The sequence below is a fragment of the Pogona vitticeps genome, chromosome 2 (assembly GCF_051106095.1).
Source record: "Pogona vitticeps strain Pit_001003342236 chromosome 2, PviZW2.1, whole genome shotgun sequence".
Lineage (NCBI taxonomy): Eukaryota > Metazoa > Chordata > Lepidosauria > Squamata > Agamidae > Pogona > Pogona vitticeps.
This window is the reverse complement of record NC_135784.1, coordinates 27,353,942-27,368,887: the sequence shown is the minus strand read 5'-3', so window position 1 is coordinate 27,368,887 and position 14,946 is coordinate 27,353,942. Positions and strand designations below refer to the sequence as shown.

Below are 14,946 nucleotides of genomic sequence, written 5' to 3'. Positions count from 1 at the left end.
AGTACACATACTCTCCCATTAACCTGAAACTTGCTCTTTTTTTGGTTGCTTCCTACCAAACTATTCCAAACACAACAGAAATGAGAGGATTCTCCATTATGTTGAACCAGCTCCTGTACTTCCGACACGTTATGCCATCCTGACATCACACCAAAGGCCAAGAAGTCACTTACCTCTGCAAAATGCCTTTGACCTCCTAGAAAAGGGAAAGAGAGAAAAAGAGAGAAAAAGAGAGAAGTCAGTGGCTAGCATGGGTTACTCCCTGGAGCAGAAGCAGGCAAGATGATACCTTCAAGATGTCGATAGATTTCAATACCCATGAACCCTAACCAATGGCCATGATGGCTTCGTTGTAATGGGAGTTGTTTATCCCAATCATCTTAAGAGCACCAATTTGCTAACCTTGTGTAGCAACCTCCCCCATTTCCCTTTTGGCCCATATGTAAACATGAGAAAGGGACCAAGTTCTGTCCCAGGAGCTCAGACACGACAAAGGACTCTCCTTATGCATGTCAGGAGCCCAAAGCCAGTACAAGAAGACAGAGCTGAAGTACCTTGATTTGGCGTCAAGCAGCTTTAAGAATATAAGAACATAACAGCCATCACTGGACCAAACTGAAGGCCTGTCTAGCCCAATATTCTGTTCATACAGTGGGGAACCAGATGCCTCTGGTTAGCTCCCTAGCAAGACACAGGAACAACTATGGGTTGAAATGCCCATCTCTCTCAGCATTGCTCTATTAGCCCAGACAACATCTGGAAGTTAGAAGTAGCCCATCTTTAATGCAGTGGTTCCCAACCTTCGGTCTCCAGATGTTCTTCAACTGCAGCTCCCAGAAGCTCTTGCAAACACAGCTAGTGGTGAAGGCTTCTGGGAGTTGCAGTCCAAGAACATCTGGGGACCCAAGGTTGAGAACCCCTCCTCTAATGTGTCAGTGATGCCACTTGGGGGGGTTCCCTAATGACCAAGGCCAAGTAGAGAAATGGGATTGCTGCAGGTAGATGGCAATGGTTGACAGAACACCTCTTACATGCAGAAGTTCATCATCTGGCAGGCGAAACTTCTCCTTCATCTCTTGGATTAAGCCATTCAGAGAAGCAAGTTCCTGGGAGAACTTGGCTAGCCCCTCATCTCTCTTCTTCACAATCTCCTTCCAAGCCCAGTCCATCTGGGCTAGCAAAAACTCCTCTTGCTTGTCCAGGAATTGGCGCAGCTGTTGGAACTCAAACTTTGTCTTTTGCTTCTCACCCTCTGTTTTTTTCTGCAACAAGGGGATAGAAGTGAATCGGAATAGAGCAGACATCAACGATTTCTTCATTTTAGATCAGGTTGAATGAGTTGGGCCGAACACCATTTTTCCTAATTTGCCAGGAACCTGCAGGTTGCACTCCCAAGAGGGACTAAAGGTGAAGGTGTGGCCAAATAGGCAAAGTTGCATTTTAATGTTTTAAAATTAAAAATAAAATAGTTTGTACCATAAAATTATAACAATGGGTTTTTGTTAAATGAAAATGGTGTTAACTTTTAAAAAAAAAACTTAACTGGAAAAGACTTCAGGTTTCTTTCCTCTCTCTGAAGGTCTGGCACATCGGTGGGATGACCTGATTTGCATTTTTCTCCATTGAACACATGACATAAAAGGAAATTTAAATCAGTCTGAAGTTTTTCCCTCCCAATCTGTAGTTTTCCCCTCTGCCACAGAGGCCACAGAGGCTTCTATCCAATTTTAATTTGTTCAAGTGGTATGATCACGTGAACTGATGCAGAAAACAATCCCTTATTCTTTGCTATTCCCATCCAGGCACAATATACTATTTCTTTTTCCTTTTTTAAAAAACAGTGTGATGCCAGTGCTGTTGCACTAAGGCACATAGAAGAAAAAAAAGAAAAGGAAACAAGAGGAGGAAATTTGTACTCTACCCTTGTTAGTAGCTCTTCTGTAAATGTGTCTCAGCAGAGCTACAAGAGAGCTACATTAACTAGTAGCAAACAAGGCTGTTTAGCCAATTTCCTCCTCTCTGTGTTAATTCAGACAGACCTGGGGAAACCTGAACTCCTGAGTGCAACTTAACAGCAAGTGAACTCGCATTTCTCTCTGTGTGTCATTGCACTCTTGAGACCATTTCCTGCTGTTCTTGCTCTTTTATAATTAGAGAAATGTTGGCCACCAACAGACCTGCAAACATGGGAGCCACCCTTCGTGGCTTCTGTAAGTAAGTTTAGGGATTTCTTTCCTCCTGCACTGTCCATGAATGGATTTCCTAAGTTTAAAAAATGTCAAGTTGTCCCCTTCGCTATATTGTGAGTCTTCAAGATAGATTAGATGTAGCGGCTTAATGCAAAAGTTCTGTATTTGGCGACCATACCCTGCCAGTAGGAGTACTCTCAAGTGATACATACAAGTAGGTCTTGGCTTTCCTTCTCTGCATTAGATTTATGCAGTAGAACCTCTTCTCTCTGCTTTCTTAGCCTTTCCAGGAATGTAGAAATGAGCTCCTGAAGGGAAAAGCAGTTCACAAATTTGATTATGTTTTCAGAGTCATAATTCTCTTTAGGAAGACACTGGTGGCGGTCTGTTACTCTGAACATGCTTGTTTCTCCATTTAATTCCCATTTTATTCAGACTGTCCCGTCACTCTTTATCTGAATAGACAGCCCCCTCACTCTCTATCTGTTGCTCCTCCTTATAACCCTTTATTTGTTTTAGGCTACAAGGTGCATTTGACATAAACTTGCATGGACTACAGCAGCTCGTTTCTCCAGATGCTGCCCCTCTTGAAAATCCTTAGAGATCATCTAATTAGACATTCCAACTTGTTTCCAAAATGCATGGAAGTCCTTCATTGGGGTAGATTGTAAATACAGATGAAAGACATTTTGAAGCAAATAACTTCAGGAAATTTACTTTCCAATGAGAAGTTGTGTTAGTCTGGTTTAGCACACTGGCAGAATTAAAGGAGAAGAATGGAAAGGGAAAGAGAGAGGGAGAAACAAAATATTGTGGTGTTTCAAAGACTAATAGATTTATTTTAGGGTAATCCGGATAGCTCAGTGGTTTAGATATCGGGCTGCAGAGCCAGTCTTTGGGAGTTTGATTCCCCATTGTGCAATCCAGAAGAGCCAGCCTGTGTGGCCTTGGACAAGCTGCACAGTCCCAGGACACCCTCAGAAGAAGGGAACGGCAAACCCCTTTTGAATATTCTCCACCTAGAAAACCCTCGAAAGGGCCACCGTAAGTCAAAATGGACTTGATGGCACATAATTTTTACTATTAAACTTTCACTTATTGAAATTACGTTTTCAGACACAGGAGTGCAAATACGTGTTCATTATATTTAGGGATATGTATACATATAGAGGACATGTATTTGCGTGCCTGTGTTTCAAGAAGTGGATTTTGACTCATGAAAGCCCACACTGAAACAAATGTTAGTTTTTAAAATGCAGCAGTAGTTTGTTTCTCTTTTTCTTTCTTTCTTCCCCTTTAATTTTGCCTGGAAGGAAAGTTGTCCTTGATCTTGCAAGTGAGTTCTTGGTTCTTCATTCAAAATATCCTTCCCCGATTTCCCAACCCCATGAAAAGGTAGCTCCTCCAGACCTTGTACTCTTGAGCAGCTTCCTCTACAGGAACCACATTGTGGTTTCGATGACCTTTGGATCGGTCGCATACCACACAGATCGGGACTTGGTCGTCTTTGCAGAACAGTTTTGTGGGCTCCTCGTGCTTTCCGCAGATTTTCCTCACTTTGGGATCCTGCTTCTTCACTTGGGTGTCAAGCTGCTTGGTGATCTCCACAAAGTTGGCCAGCTGCCTATTGGGTTTGAGTTTCTTTCCCCAGATTGCCTTTTGACAAAGAGGGCAGAGACCACTGGCAGGCAAAGGGGCCCAGGACTTCTCAATGCAAGCACGACAAAAGCTGTGCTCGCAGTCCAAGATCACGGGATTTCTGAAAAGGTCTAGGCAAATGGGGCAGGTCACTTCTGCCTGAAGCCTCTCAAACGCCATGCTGTTTCTGTTGCTCGGAGTGCAAGAAACACGGAAACAGGCTTGGGGGGAAAAAGAAAGAGAATGATACAGTCAGAGAACTTTAGAACTGAGAAGAACCACAAGGAACATTGAGTCCAGCTCCATGCTCAATAGGAAGTCGCAGCGAAAGCCTCCCTATTAGGAGGTGGCCCTCAAACCTCTGTTCAAAAATCTCCAGTGAAAGAGATCCATCATCCTCTGAAACTATCTACTGTATTCCAATGTCAGACAGTTCTTTCTGGCAATCAATTCTTCCTAATGTTTAGGCAAAACCTCTTCTTTTGCAATTTGAATCGGTCACTTTATATCCTACCCTTTGGAGCTACAGAAAGCAAGCTTGCCCCATCTTCCAACTGACAGCTCTTCAATCATTTGAACACGGCTACTCTCAGTCTTCCCTTCTCCATGTTAAACAAGCTTTACTTAATATCCTTAAGGTTGAAGAACCCAGAGCTGACTGGAACAAGAATCTGGAATGCTTGGGGGGAAAAAAAGCTAAGGTCCCCCCTAACTCTTTCCCAGGCCTCACATTCTGAATGGAATGGCTAGATCTAGCCAGAGATTGGAAAGATTGCTCTTTTTAACTACAACTCCCAGAATTCCCCAGCCAAAACGGTTGTTGTTGGTGGAAAGTTGGGAATCTGTAATAGAAAAGGATAACATTCCCAAATTGTGATTCTACCCAACCTTTGAACTATCCCACAATGCCCTAGAGCTGTGGTTCCCATCCTTGGGTCCCCAGGTGTTCTTGGACTGCAACTCCCAGAAGCCTTCACCGCTCGCTGTTTTGGCCGGGATTTCTGGGAACTGAAGTCCAAAAACACCTGGGGATCCAGGACTTGGAACCACTGCCCTAGAATGTAGGACCCAGAGAGCAAAGGTCGGAACCTCTTTCAGTATTGAGGCAAAACTCAATTTCATAAAATTTCTTAGGTGGCTGGGAAGAATACATTCTAGTAGTAAGTAGATTGAAAGGCTAAGGGCAGGCCCACCATCTCCCAGCATATTTTACTTATAAGTATTTTGGTGCTAGTAGCGAAGTGTTAAGAGAGGCATTCGAACCTTAAGAATGGGAGAAACCCCTGTATAGGAACTGGTAAATCATCAATTGTGTCAATTTGGAAGAAGGTCTGGCCTTCTGGGTAACTAAAGGACTGCCAGATTTGGCCTCAAGGTAAGAGGTATGTAAACCATGGCATAGACAGAAGACCGTTATTTCAGGAGCATTGTAAGAACCTTAAATTGGTCTCTAGAGCCAGCTTTTCCCCCTTCTTTTTCACTATGTCTGCTGTTCTGGATGACTAACACAACACAAGCCTTTCCAGACCCTCCTTCTACAGCTAGAAATAAAAATAATTTTACAATTTATCTTATTTCTTTGTTTGATTTATATACCACCCATCTGACCAATGGTCATTCTGGGCAGTTCACAAGTAATCACAAAACATAAATACAAGATAATCAAGGTATATTTAATGAATTAAACTCAAAATAAATACTAAGCAGGTTAATGTCACTGAAAGCAAAAATTGAATGTATTGAAGGTCTTTTTTGAAATGGCGGAGGAGATAGTATGCAACTAGAGATCTTTTTAAAGTATAAACTCATTTCCTAAAGAGCCTTTTAAATTACAATGACAGCCAGGACCATCTAGCTGTTATTGGTGGAAGAGGTAGAATCTTTTCTTCACCATGAATCTTTTCTTCACCATGAAATTCAATGAATGATCATGTTTTAAGAATTATTTTAATATATGCTATTTTATATTGTCTTTTAAAATGTTTTTAATGTTTTTAAGTTTTAATGCTGTACGCCGCCCAGAAGCCACTGGCAATGGTGCGGCTAAAAATATTGTAAATAAATAAATAAATAAATAAATGGAACTGGCACAGTTTTTCAGCCTGTCCGATCTCACAGTATCATTTTGAGGAAACAGCAGAGAGGCAGGTACTCTGCCTTGAAAAGCAGGATATCAACTAATAAAGAAGTTAAGTAATTATCTCCCGCTTATTATTTATTTTACCAATGAAATATCTAAATAATATTCAATATATAGTGAACAAAGGTGAAGAACACATGGTTCTTCAGGTGTTATTGGACTTCAGCTCCCATCAGCCCTTGCTGGAGTAGCCCATGGGGAAGAACGATGGGGGCTGTAGTCCAGCAATATTTGGATCACTGTGTCTGAAATCGTTTCTTAAGCCTTCCTTTGATATAAGGAGTCTGCTGCTCACCCTATGGCTATGGCAAAATACTCATTTAAACAAGGAACTCCGTTAGGGGGTGTTGAGACAGAAGTGGGTTGGAGTGTTTGGCTGCAGAGCCAGGAGCTGAAATTCCCCACCCTGGCACCTGGCACACAAGATCACCTGGACCATTTGTGGCCAATGGGGTTATGTGCCCTGCCACCTGTGTGGCATCTGGCATCTGTGTGGCTCCAGATCATCCCCAGAAAGAGGGACTGGTATGCCCACTCCTGAATTCTTTAGACCAGTGGTCCCCAACCTCCAGCCTCCAGATGTTCGTGGGCTTCAACTCCCAGAAATCCTGGCCAGCAGAGATGGTGCTGAAGGCTTCTGGGAGTTGTAGTCCAAGAATATCTGGAGGCCCAAGGTTGGGGACCACTGCTTTAGACCCAGGAGACATGAAGTAGGGTTTGGGGGTAAGAGGAAAGCACAAACATCTAAAAATTAAAAGCAAGAACTTTAGACAGTTAACTCAAGAAACAGGACTGTGAAGCTTGAGACTAGATATATGAAAAGCAAATGGCAGTTTTGCATCCTTATTGCCTGCATCTTCTTGCATTGTTTACACAACAAGTGGGACAGGAGAGAAGAAGGGAAGATAAAGAACAAAACAGCAAACATGGAGTACCCACCAAAATGTCGGATTGGCTCTATTGCTTATGCTGCCACAGGGAAAACAGAAGTGGGCCAAATGCTACTCAGTAAGCGTCAACAGAGGGGAGTAAAGCTGCTGCTTTGAAGGCAAAACAAGCAAGGAATAACCAGCCCCCTGATAACAGACTGAGTCTCCAACGCTTAACGAAGAGAAAGCCAAAGCTGCAACTGACGGCTGTATATAAATGGGGATGGTTGGGTACAGCCATGCCTTTCTACAACAGCCAATGAATGACTGTTTGGCCCTGTGTGTGTGAAATAACAGAGGGAGCTGAAGCCCTGGGGGAATGAATGAATGAATGAATGGCAGGTGAAGAGGTGGAGCAACTAAAGCTAGGGGAAGATGGAATAATAAATACATGTTACCAGGTTGATTCAGACTAATCACAACCCTTTCCAGGGTTCTCTGGGCAAAGTATTTCAGAAGCATATTAGCAAGGAAAAAAAAAACACCCACTACACACCCAAAACAAGTCTTAAAGACTGTTAAATTTTAATGTCAGCTTTTTCAGACATATGAGAGAAAATACAGAGACTATGGGGTAATGCATTCAATCACAGCTCTGAAGATAAAGGGACAGTGGTATTTGGTTGCAATTCACACCTAGTCATGCTTTAACATGACTCCGGTTCTTTTGAAGCTTGGATAAAGGAAACAGCCAAAACATCACAGAATCATGGAGTTGCGAGGGGCCCATAAGGCCATGGAGTCCAGCCCCCTGCTCAATGCATCAATCCAAATCAAAGCAAAACATGTAGCGATGTGTAAAGAATACAGTAATAGACTTTACCTTTGAGCCTTGCTCTGCAAGGTTGGGTCTGCTTGGTTGGGAAGCAAAATAACAGTACATAACAACATAATATCACATTTGGCTGTGGCTTAAGACACTATTTCAGATCTAGTCTGGTAGACTTCTGGAGTCATGCGGCTTGCACAAGGCCACTCACTCTGCATTCCAAGCACTCCAAGCCATTGAATTATACCAGCTTTTTGAGATGGGGTTACAAAGTCTGTAATCCCTCATTACTGGCTACTACTGGTAGGAGTCCCTGTATAACAAGTGTGCCTATTTTCCTTTTAAACCAAAAGCAAGTTGAACTTACTGGTTATCCTGTAGTGCAGGGGGTCAGGAGATATAGTCCTAAACTGAGCAGTCAGAAGCAGATAAGGGCAGGACTTCCTGTTCCTTTAAGAGTTGCCTTTAGCCAGGAATCTAAGTTCACCTGCCGAAATTGCATCTTTAACGTGCAGGAGTTTAGTCCCATTTTACATCTGGTCAACCTAAAGTATCCTGTTAGCCTCATACTTGAGTATACTGTAGAAGGCATAATATAATCCTGTGGCCAGCAGAAGGAAAATCCCCTAAAATGGCTGCCTCTGGACAGAAAGGCTCTCTGGCAAAGATAGTCATGTTTGGAAAAACTAAAGCAGTAGGAAAAGAGGAAGACGTAACATAAGATGGATTGACTCACTAAAGGAAGCCATGGCCATTGTTTGATCCTTTGTTTGTACCAAAGGATCAATTGAAATATGTGCACTTCCAAACAACCCTTTTGAGCCTTATTTACCCCATCCAAGAGGGGACCATTTGGCTGTGCAATCACATGCATAGTGGGGAAATGAACTCCCTACCTCTCACTCAGCCACAGAATATCCAACACACTGAGCTATCCAGCCAGGTCACGAACAGGTACTAACAGGGACCTTTACGTACCTCCAATGCTCAAGGAGTTATAGCTGCAGTGGAGAGTTTGTTCAATATCCGTATGATCACCTGGGAAGACATTAAGGCTGCCCCGACGTTAATTCTCAATGAAGTGGAGCAACAGTTAGTTATAGAAAAAGCTATAGAGGTTGAGTCAGAATCGAGACAGGCAAATAACCTCCTCCCAGACCCAGATGACATGGTCCCTTGGCAAACATCACCTCCCATAACTTGGGATCCCAATAATAGTCATGCTATTACCGCGGACTTCTACAAAGGGGAGGCAAATATCTGGATTTTTATCCAAAGTATAATTGGTGGTCTCAGATGGGTAGTGGTCCCTAAAAATCAGTGGGACACGGTTGAGATCTGGCAGGGTGAAAAAGAGTTTCTACAGAATCTGAGAGACGGGGTCCGAAAACATACCTTTCAAAGTCTAGATGACCCAGGGACTATACCACTAATGCACTACCTTTTTACGACCCACTCTGCTCCTGACATAAAGCGGAAACTTTTGAAAATGCCAGGAGCTATGGGACAAAACATCTCTTCCCTTCGAGCTGAGGCTCAGAAAGTATTTCACGCCCGGCCTGTAGAGAAGGAAAAGGTCAAAGCTAAAGCTATGGTCATGGCTGTGTCCAGATGGCCAACCAAGCCAGACCCTCAGTCCAGAATAAAGACAGGGGCGGAAGTGTACGGAAGGGACCGTGGACACAAGGGAAACCGTACTCCTCGCTAGCAAAAGACCAGTGTTCACGTTGCCAGGGTTTTGGCCACTGGAGAGCGCAATGTTCTCAGAATGTCAAAAAGGGTGACAAGAGACAGGAAAAAGGAGCCTACCACAATTTGGAAGAGGAGTCAGACTGAGGGAGTCAGGGGCAGACGAAGGACCCACCCACGGTGCCTCCAGTAAAATTATGGGTGGGAAATAAACTCAGGACATTCTTGATTGACACAGGAGCTCAATTTTCTGCAGTATTGAACCCAGTTCCACATAGGAAAATAGACACAATCACAATTAGAGGCGCTACTGGAACCCAACTGACCTCCTAACTTGAAGACGTCCCCTGTGACCTGCCCGGGGGATTCCAATACCCATGCAGACAAGAACTGGGCATGTACTGTATAGCTTTGAGAAAAGAAGATGCAGGATAGATATGATAGCACTTTTCAAATACTTGAAAGGCTGTCATACAGAGAAGAGGCAGGATTTGTCCTTGATTATCCCAGAGTGCAGAACACACAACAATGGACTCAAGTTACAGGAAGCGGTATATAGGCAGCACACATTGATCTGTTATGTGAAGATCTGAATATACAAGAAGCTGTTGAAGATTTAATGTCACAGAAATGTTCTTCTGGATGTACATCAAATACTGTTTGTGGTTAAACATATGATACTTTAAAGCAATGGTTCCCAAGATTGACTTCCCAGATGTTCTTAAACCACAACTCCTGGCCAGAAATTCTGGCCAGCTGAGCCAGTAGTGAAGGTTTCTGGGAATTTTAGTTCAATAACATCTGGGGACCAAAAGTTGGAAATCACACGTTTGAAGCATGGAGTGCTAAGTATTAGACAATATTTTGCTCCCATCTTAATGAAATGTCAGGTACCCTGTTTCCCTGAAAACAAGGCCTAACCTGAAAATAAGCCCTATTATGATTTTTCAGGATGTTCTTTATATAAGCCCTATCCCAAAAATAAGCCCTAGTTAAGTGAAACCCCGTCCTCCACCACTGTGCAGCAACCAGAAGGAGATGGCATGATTGTATGTGAATAAACATAGATGGTTGTAAATGAAAAAAATAAAATAAAAATAAAACATCCCCTGAAAATAAGCCCTAATGCATTTTTTTTGGAGCAAAAATTAATATAAGACCCTGTTTTATTTTCAGGGAAACATGGTAATTCTGTGTAACTGTCCCAATTCTGTGAGACTATTAAATGAGTTTCAATAAAAGTTACATTTACTACAGATCTTGAAGTGGGCAAACCTGGGCTCTGTTGTGACAATGGATGTCGAAAGCATGGGATACATATTTGATTATAGTAATGTAAGAGCAATAATAACATCTGTGAATGACTAAAGAGCAAGTGTTATCCTTAGAGATAACATTCTTGTTGACAGGAGTTAGAGTGAAATGTTGCTTCAGAAACTTGTATCCAATTACTCTCTTGCCCTCTCAACACACCGTGTCAACTCTTCGAATGTGGAGTGGAAAATAAACAGAAAAATCCCCAGTGAGTTGTTTAATTAATATGGTATGAAGTAAACAAGGAGGCAGAATCATTAGTACAGCAAGCCTTAAATTATCATGAGACAACTCATTTATGAGTCAAAAAAGCTTGAGTAATTTAGGTCCCAGTTGGGAATATAGCTTTGGAATATAGAGACATCTATTGTATAATTGAGATGATGGTTCAGGGAACTTTGATCAAGGGGTAGATGCCTCCCAGGGTTACTTTACTAAAACCGTAGATGCATTTATTTTGAAAATTTATCCGCTGAAGAGAAAAGGATAGTTATTGACAAACGGAATGGTGTCTGAATAGACCTAATAGGGAAGTGTGCATAATCTGAATCAGATTTCTTGGTGGGAGGCGAGGCATTTTAATGCCATTAAAAAAGAGGGAGGAGTTGCTTCACAGATATCTTGTGACACCTCATATGAAAAAGATCAATTTAAAATTACTCAGTATGGAAATTGTAAAACAAAGTATGCCCTGTGGATTCCATCAGGGAATATCATCATATCTTCCCTGCAAAATCTGAGAGGACAATACTTTAAAATTTCAAAGGAACAGAATGACTGAAAGCCAGTAGTAAGTTACAACTGGAGTATTTATTTATTTGATCTCTATACTGCCCATCTGACAACCCAGGCCACTCTGGATGGTTTACATAGTATAACAGAGTATAGAAACGAAACAAAACAATAACAGGGCAAAGTATAAATTAATCAATCCAATATTTAAAAAAATAAAAATAATACCAGCAAACTTTAACATAGGAAAAGGAAAAAATGGCAGGGTTGAACATTAACTGTTGATTCAAGATAATGTAGAGTCTGGGAAGGCCTGTCTGAATAAAAATGTTTTAAATAATCGCTTAAAGGTTCCCAATGAAGACACTAGGCAAATATTGGGCAGGAGAACATTCCACAATTGTGGGCTTACTGCCGAGAAGGCCCAATTTCTGGTCACTGTTTTCTGGGCCTCTCTCGGGGCCAAAACTCTCAGCCGTCCAGCTTGGGAAGATCTTACAGGATGGGGAGATCTGGTCAGACGGAGGCGTTTTGCCAGACGATGAGGTCCCAAACCATTTGGGCTTTTTATGTTAACACCATTACCTTGAAGTTGGCATGGAAACTAACAGGTAGCCAGTGCAGGGTGGCCAGGATGGGGGCCAGATGTTGATGTCTCCTCACACCACTTAGTAATCTGGTGGCTAAGTTCTGGGCCCGCTGAAGTCTCCATGACAGCACCAAGGGCACCCCCATGTAGAGAGCATTTCAGCAGTCTAATCTCGAGACTACCCGTGCATGAACCAGTGTGGTGAGGGACCCAGTGTCAAGTTAGGGATGCAGCTGAGCGATTCGCCTTAGATGGAAGTAGGCAGTGTGGACCACAGACGGTAAGTGAGATTCCATTGACAGTGCAGGGTCCAATCCCGGATAAATCGCCGTGAGGCTGGGAGTACCTCCACATAGTGTACCGTCCATCTTTTCAAGCAGAAGCACCGAGGGACACCTGTCTATCATAATAGGAGAATTACAGGGATTGTGTTGGAAAGATGGAGGGGATAAAAGGAAGGGGGGAGGAGGAGGGAGAGGGGCAGTTGAAGATAGAAGAGGAAGACCCCTGGATAGGGGAGTGGATAGAGTTCAAAGTCCCAAGTTAGTATGCCGAGAAAGAGTGGAAGAGACAAATCTATAGAAAGCCACCTTATTGGGGGGAAACTGAAGAGAAAGGAGAAAGCAGTTCAAAGCCTGGCAACAGGAGACCAAAAAGAGAGAACACAGACAATGTATGGAGACTCCTGGGAAACCCTGTGGGGTCAGTCCATCCAGACCAAGGTTGAGACAAAACCTGGGCAGAAATGTCTGGGAGCCACAGGTGGGCTGGGTTTTCCACCCCCCTCAATGACACCTAACATAACTGCACCCGAATCCTTGGGCTTATCACCAAAGTATAGTATGGCCAAGTTTGGAGTTCATCACCCTTAACGTTAAAGGGAAATTTGTTAGAGTTTGAAGATGATAAATGTTATGATCCACCTCTGAAGCAAGAGACTTGGGTAAGTTGTCAAAGAATAAAGATGTTTTATTAGAAGACCTTGATGTTCATGACTCATCCTTACACCACAATGAGAAGGAAGGAGATAAAGGCACTGGTAGGAATCACAATCGCGCACAATACGAAAAAGTTCAGCCTGATGGTCACGAGCTTCACTTATCCGGGACACAAAGTAAGATATGGCCTTCACTTTAGCCAAGTAGGTGTTAGATGCAATTTTAGTGGCTATTAAATTAGCTTCTGTCGGGTCCCATCTCCAAAGGCTCTCTAGCCTCCTCCTACTTTGCTTCATCACACATAGCTGCCAGTTATACCAAGCAGTTGAGTGTGTTCGGTAAAGAAGTGGGCGTTTAGGTGTGATTGTGTCAGCTGCTCTGCTGGTGGCAGTGTACCAACCATCCATCATAGCTTCAACAGGAGCACCAACTAGCTCAGCCAGTAACCCCTGCATTGCATCTTGGAAACTGGCTGGATCCAATAGCCTGTGAGGGTGGACTATTTTAATAGGTCCCTGCTCCCTGCGGTGCAGGGAGTTAAAAACTTGGTTATTCAAGCAGGCCTTCCCTCCAGTCAATTAAGTCTTTCTCTTTTTCTTTGCTATTCCATCTTGGTAATCCTCTCTTTAAATTAATTGTTTTAAATTGAAACTGTAGTTGTAATTTTTATGATTTTATATATTTTTATACTGTTTTGTTTTATTTTGTAAGCCGCCCCAAGTAGACATGGTCTAGAGGGGCGGGGTAAAAATCAAATAAATAAATAAATAAATAAATAAATACCACCGAGACATTGCAGTTTATCAGGCCGTGGTCCGACCATGACACAGTGACTGATGTCAAGTTGGTCACCCTTGGATCATTCACTCCCTGTCCAGTTGAGAATACCAGGTCTCGTGTATGACCAGCCACATGGGTGGGGCTGTTAACAAGTTGGGACATGTCTAAGGAGGCCATAGTTTCCAAGAACTCAAGAGTTGGAACTGTGGCCCCAACCTCGGCATGGACATTAAAGCCCCCCAGGACAAGAAGCCTGGGGAACCTCAATGAAACCCGTCAGCTCTCAAAAGGAGAGTGCTGGGTCGTGGGGAGCACGCTAAACCAGCATCATCCCAAAATTCATCCCTAGCTCCCACCGACACATGGAGGGCCTCCAGGCCTGGGACTGTCAAGGCAGAGAGCCTGACCACCTCAAAGATGTTTTTATAAATAATGGCGACTCCCCCCCCCCAGACCCTCTAGTCTACCTTGATGAGGGATGGAATGTCCGGGTGGGCAGATGGGTGAGAGGGTCATACCTCGCTCTGCAGCCACCCAGGTCTCAGTAATATATATGCCAGGTCTGCCGCTTCATTCAGGATCAAGTCCTGAATAATTTGAGCTTTATTCAAGATAGATATGGCGATTAACAACATCAAGGATAGAGTGGATGGCTGGCTGAGTGAGTTACCTCGGTTCTGACATTGGTGACAGAGCTAGAATGGGGGATACCCAGCAAAGTCTGACCCTCGTTCTTTTGTATTAAGTTTGAATCAAGACAAAAAGGGAGTGCATGGGAGGACGTCTCCTTCCTGCACAGAGAACTCAAAGGTTCTGGCAGGCTGAAGCATTTGGTGTCCCCAGGATAGTTATTGTTCCCTATGCCAGTCTCACTGGCAAAAGGCCCAGTGAACCCCACCCTTAGCTTCAAGCTACCCAATTCCAGGCTCTCAGGCTGGACTTACCATATTTTTCCATTTATAAGATGACCCAATGTATAAGATGACCCCTCCTTTTCTAAACCCAGATTAGAAAAAGCTCCCTTTTTGCTAAGCCCTATGCCTCTGCAAAAGGCAAGGAAAGCAGCTGTCAAAGTGACTGTTTCTTTTCCTTGCCTTCTGAGAAGGCACAGAGTTTAGCAAAAAGGAAGGGGAAAGCTTAGCAAAAAGGAAGGGAGAAATGCCTCCCCTTCCTTTTTGCTAAGCCCCATGCCTTCGCAAAAGGCAGCAGTAAACAGCTGTCTTCCGTGTATAGAACCCT

At 43.2% G+C, this 14,946-nt stretch overlaps 1 protein-coding gene across 2 annotated transcripts; it reads right to left on the bottom strand.

Moving 5' to 3' along the window:
* LOC110070708 (zinc finger protein RFP) lies at window positions 1-13,394 on the bottom strand. Of its 2 annotated transcripts, none has more exons than XM_078388653.1 (4): window positions 8,033-13,394; window positions 3,600-4,048; window positions 2,402-2,497; window positions 1-1,262 (listed from the first exon to the last, which is right to left on the bottom strand). In XM_078388653.1, the coding sequence occupies exons 2-4, from the start codon at window positions 4,005-4,007 to the stop codon at window positions 933-935; spliced, it is 834 nt and encodes a 277-aa protein (XP_078244779.1). In that variant the 5' UTR covers window positions 4,008-4,048; window positions 8,033-13,394; the 3' UTR covers window positions 1-932. The 2 variants fall into 2 exon arrangements, with proteins under 2 accessions (XP_078244779.1, XP_078244780.1); XM_078388654.1 differs by lacking the exon at window positions 8,033-13,394 and adding an exon at window positions 6,907-7,480.
* Window positions 13,395-14,946: the final 1,552 nt, after the last annotated feature.

What these genes read in the sequence shown, in the direction of transcription:
- LOC110070708 (XM_078388653.1), bottom strand. Translation starts at nt 4,007, where the DNA reads ATGGCGTTTGAGAGGCTTCAGGCAGAAGTGACCTGCCCCATTTGCCTA. An exon ending in AAGCTGCTCAAGAGTACAAG is followed by an intron (nt 2,498 to 3,599) that starts GTCTGGAGGAGC and finishes TTTTCCCTTCAG; the next exon opens with GAGCTCATTTCTACATTCCT. An exon ending in AGGAAAGCCAAGACCTACTT is followed by an intron (nt 1,263 to 2,401) that starts GTATGTATCACT and finishes CCCTTGTTGCAG; the next exon opens with AAAAAAACAGAGGGTGAGAA.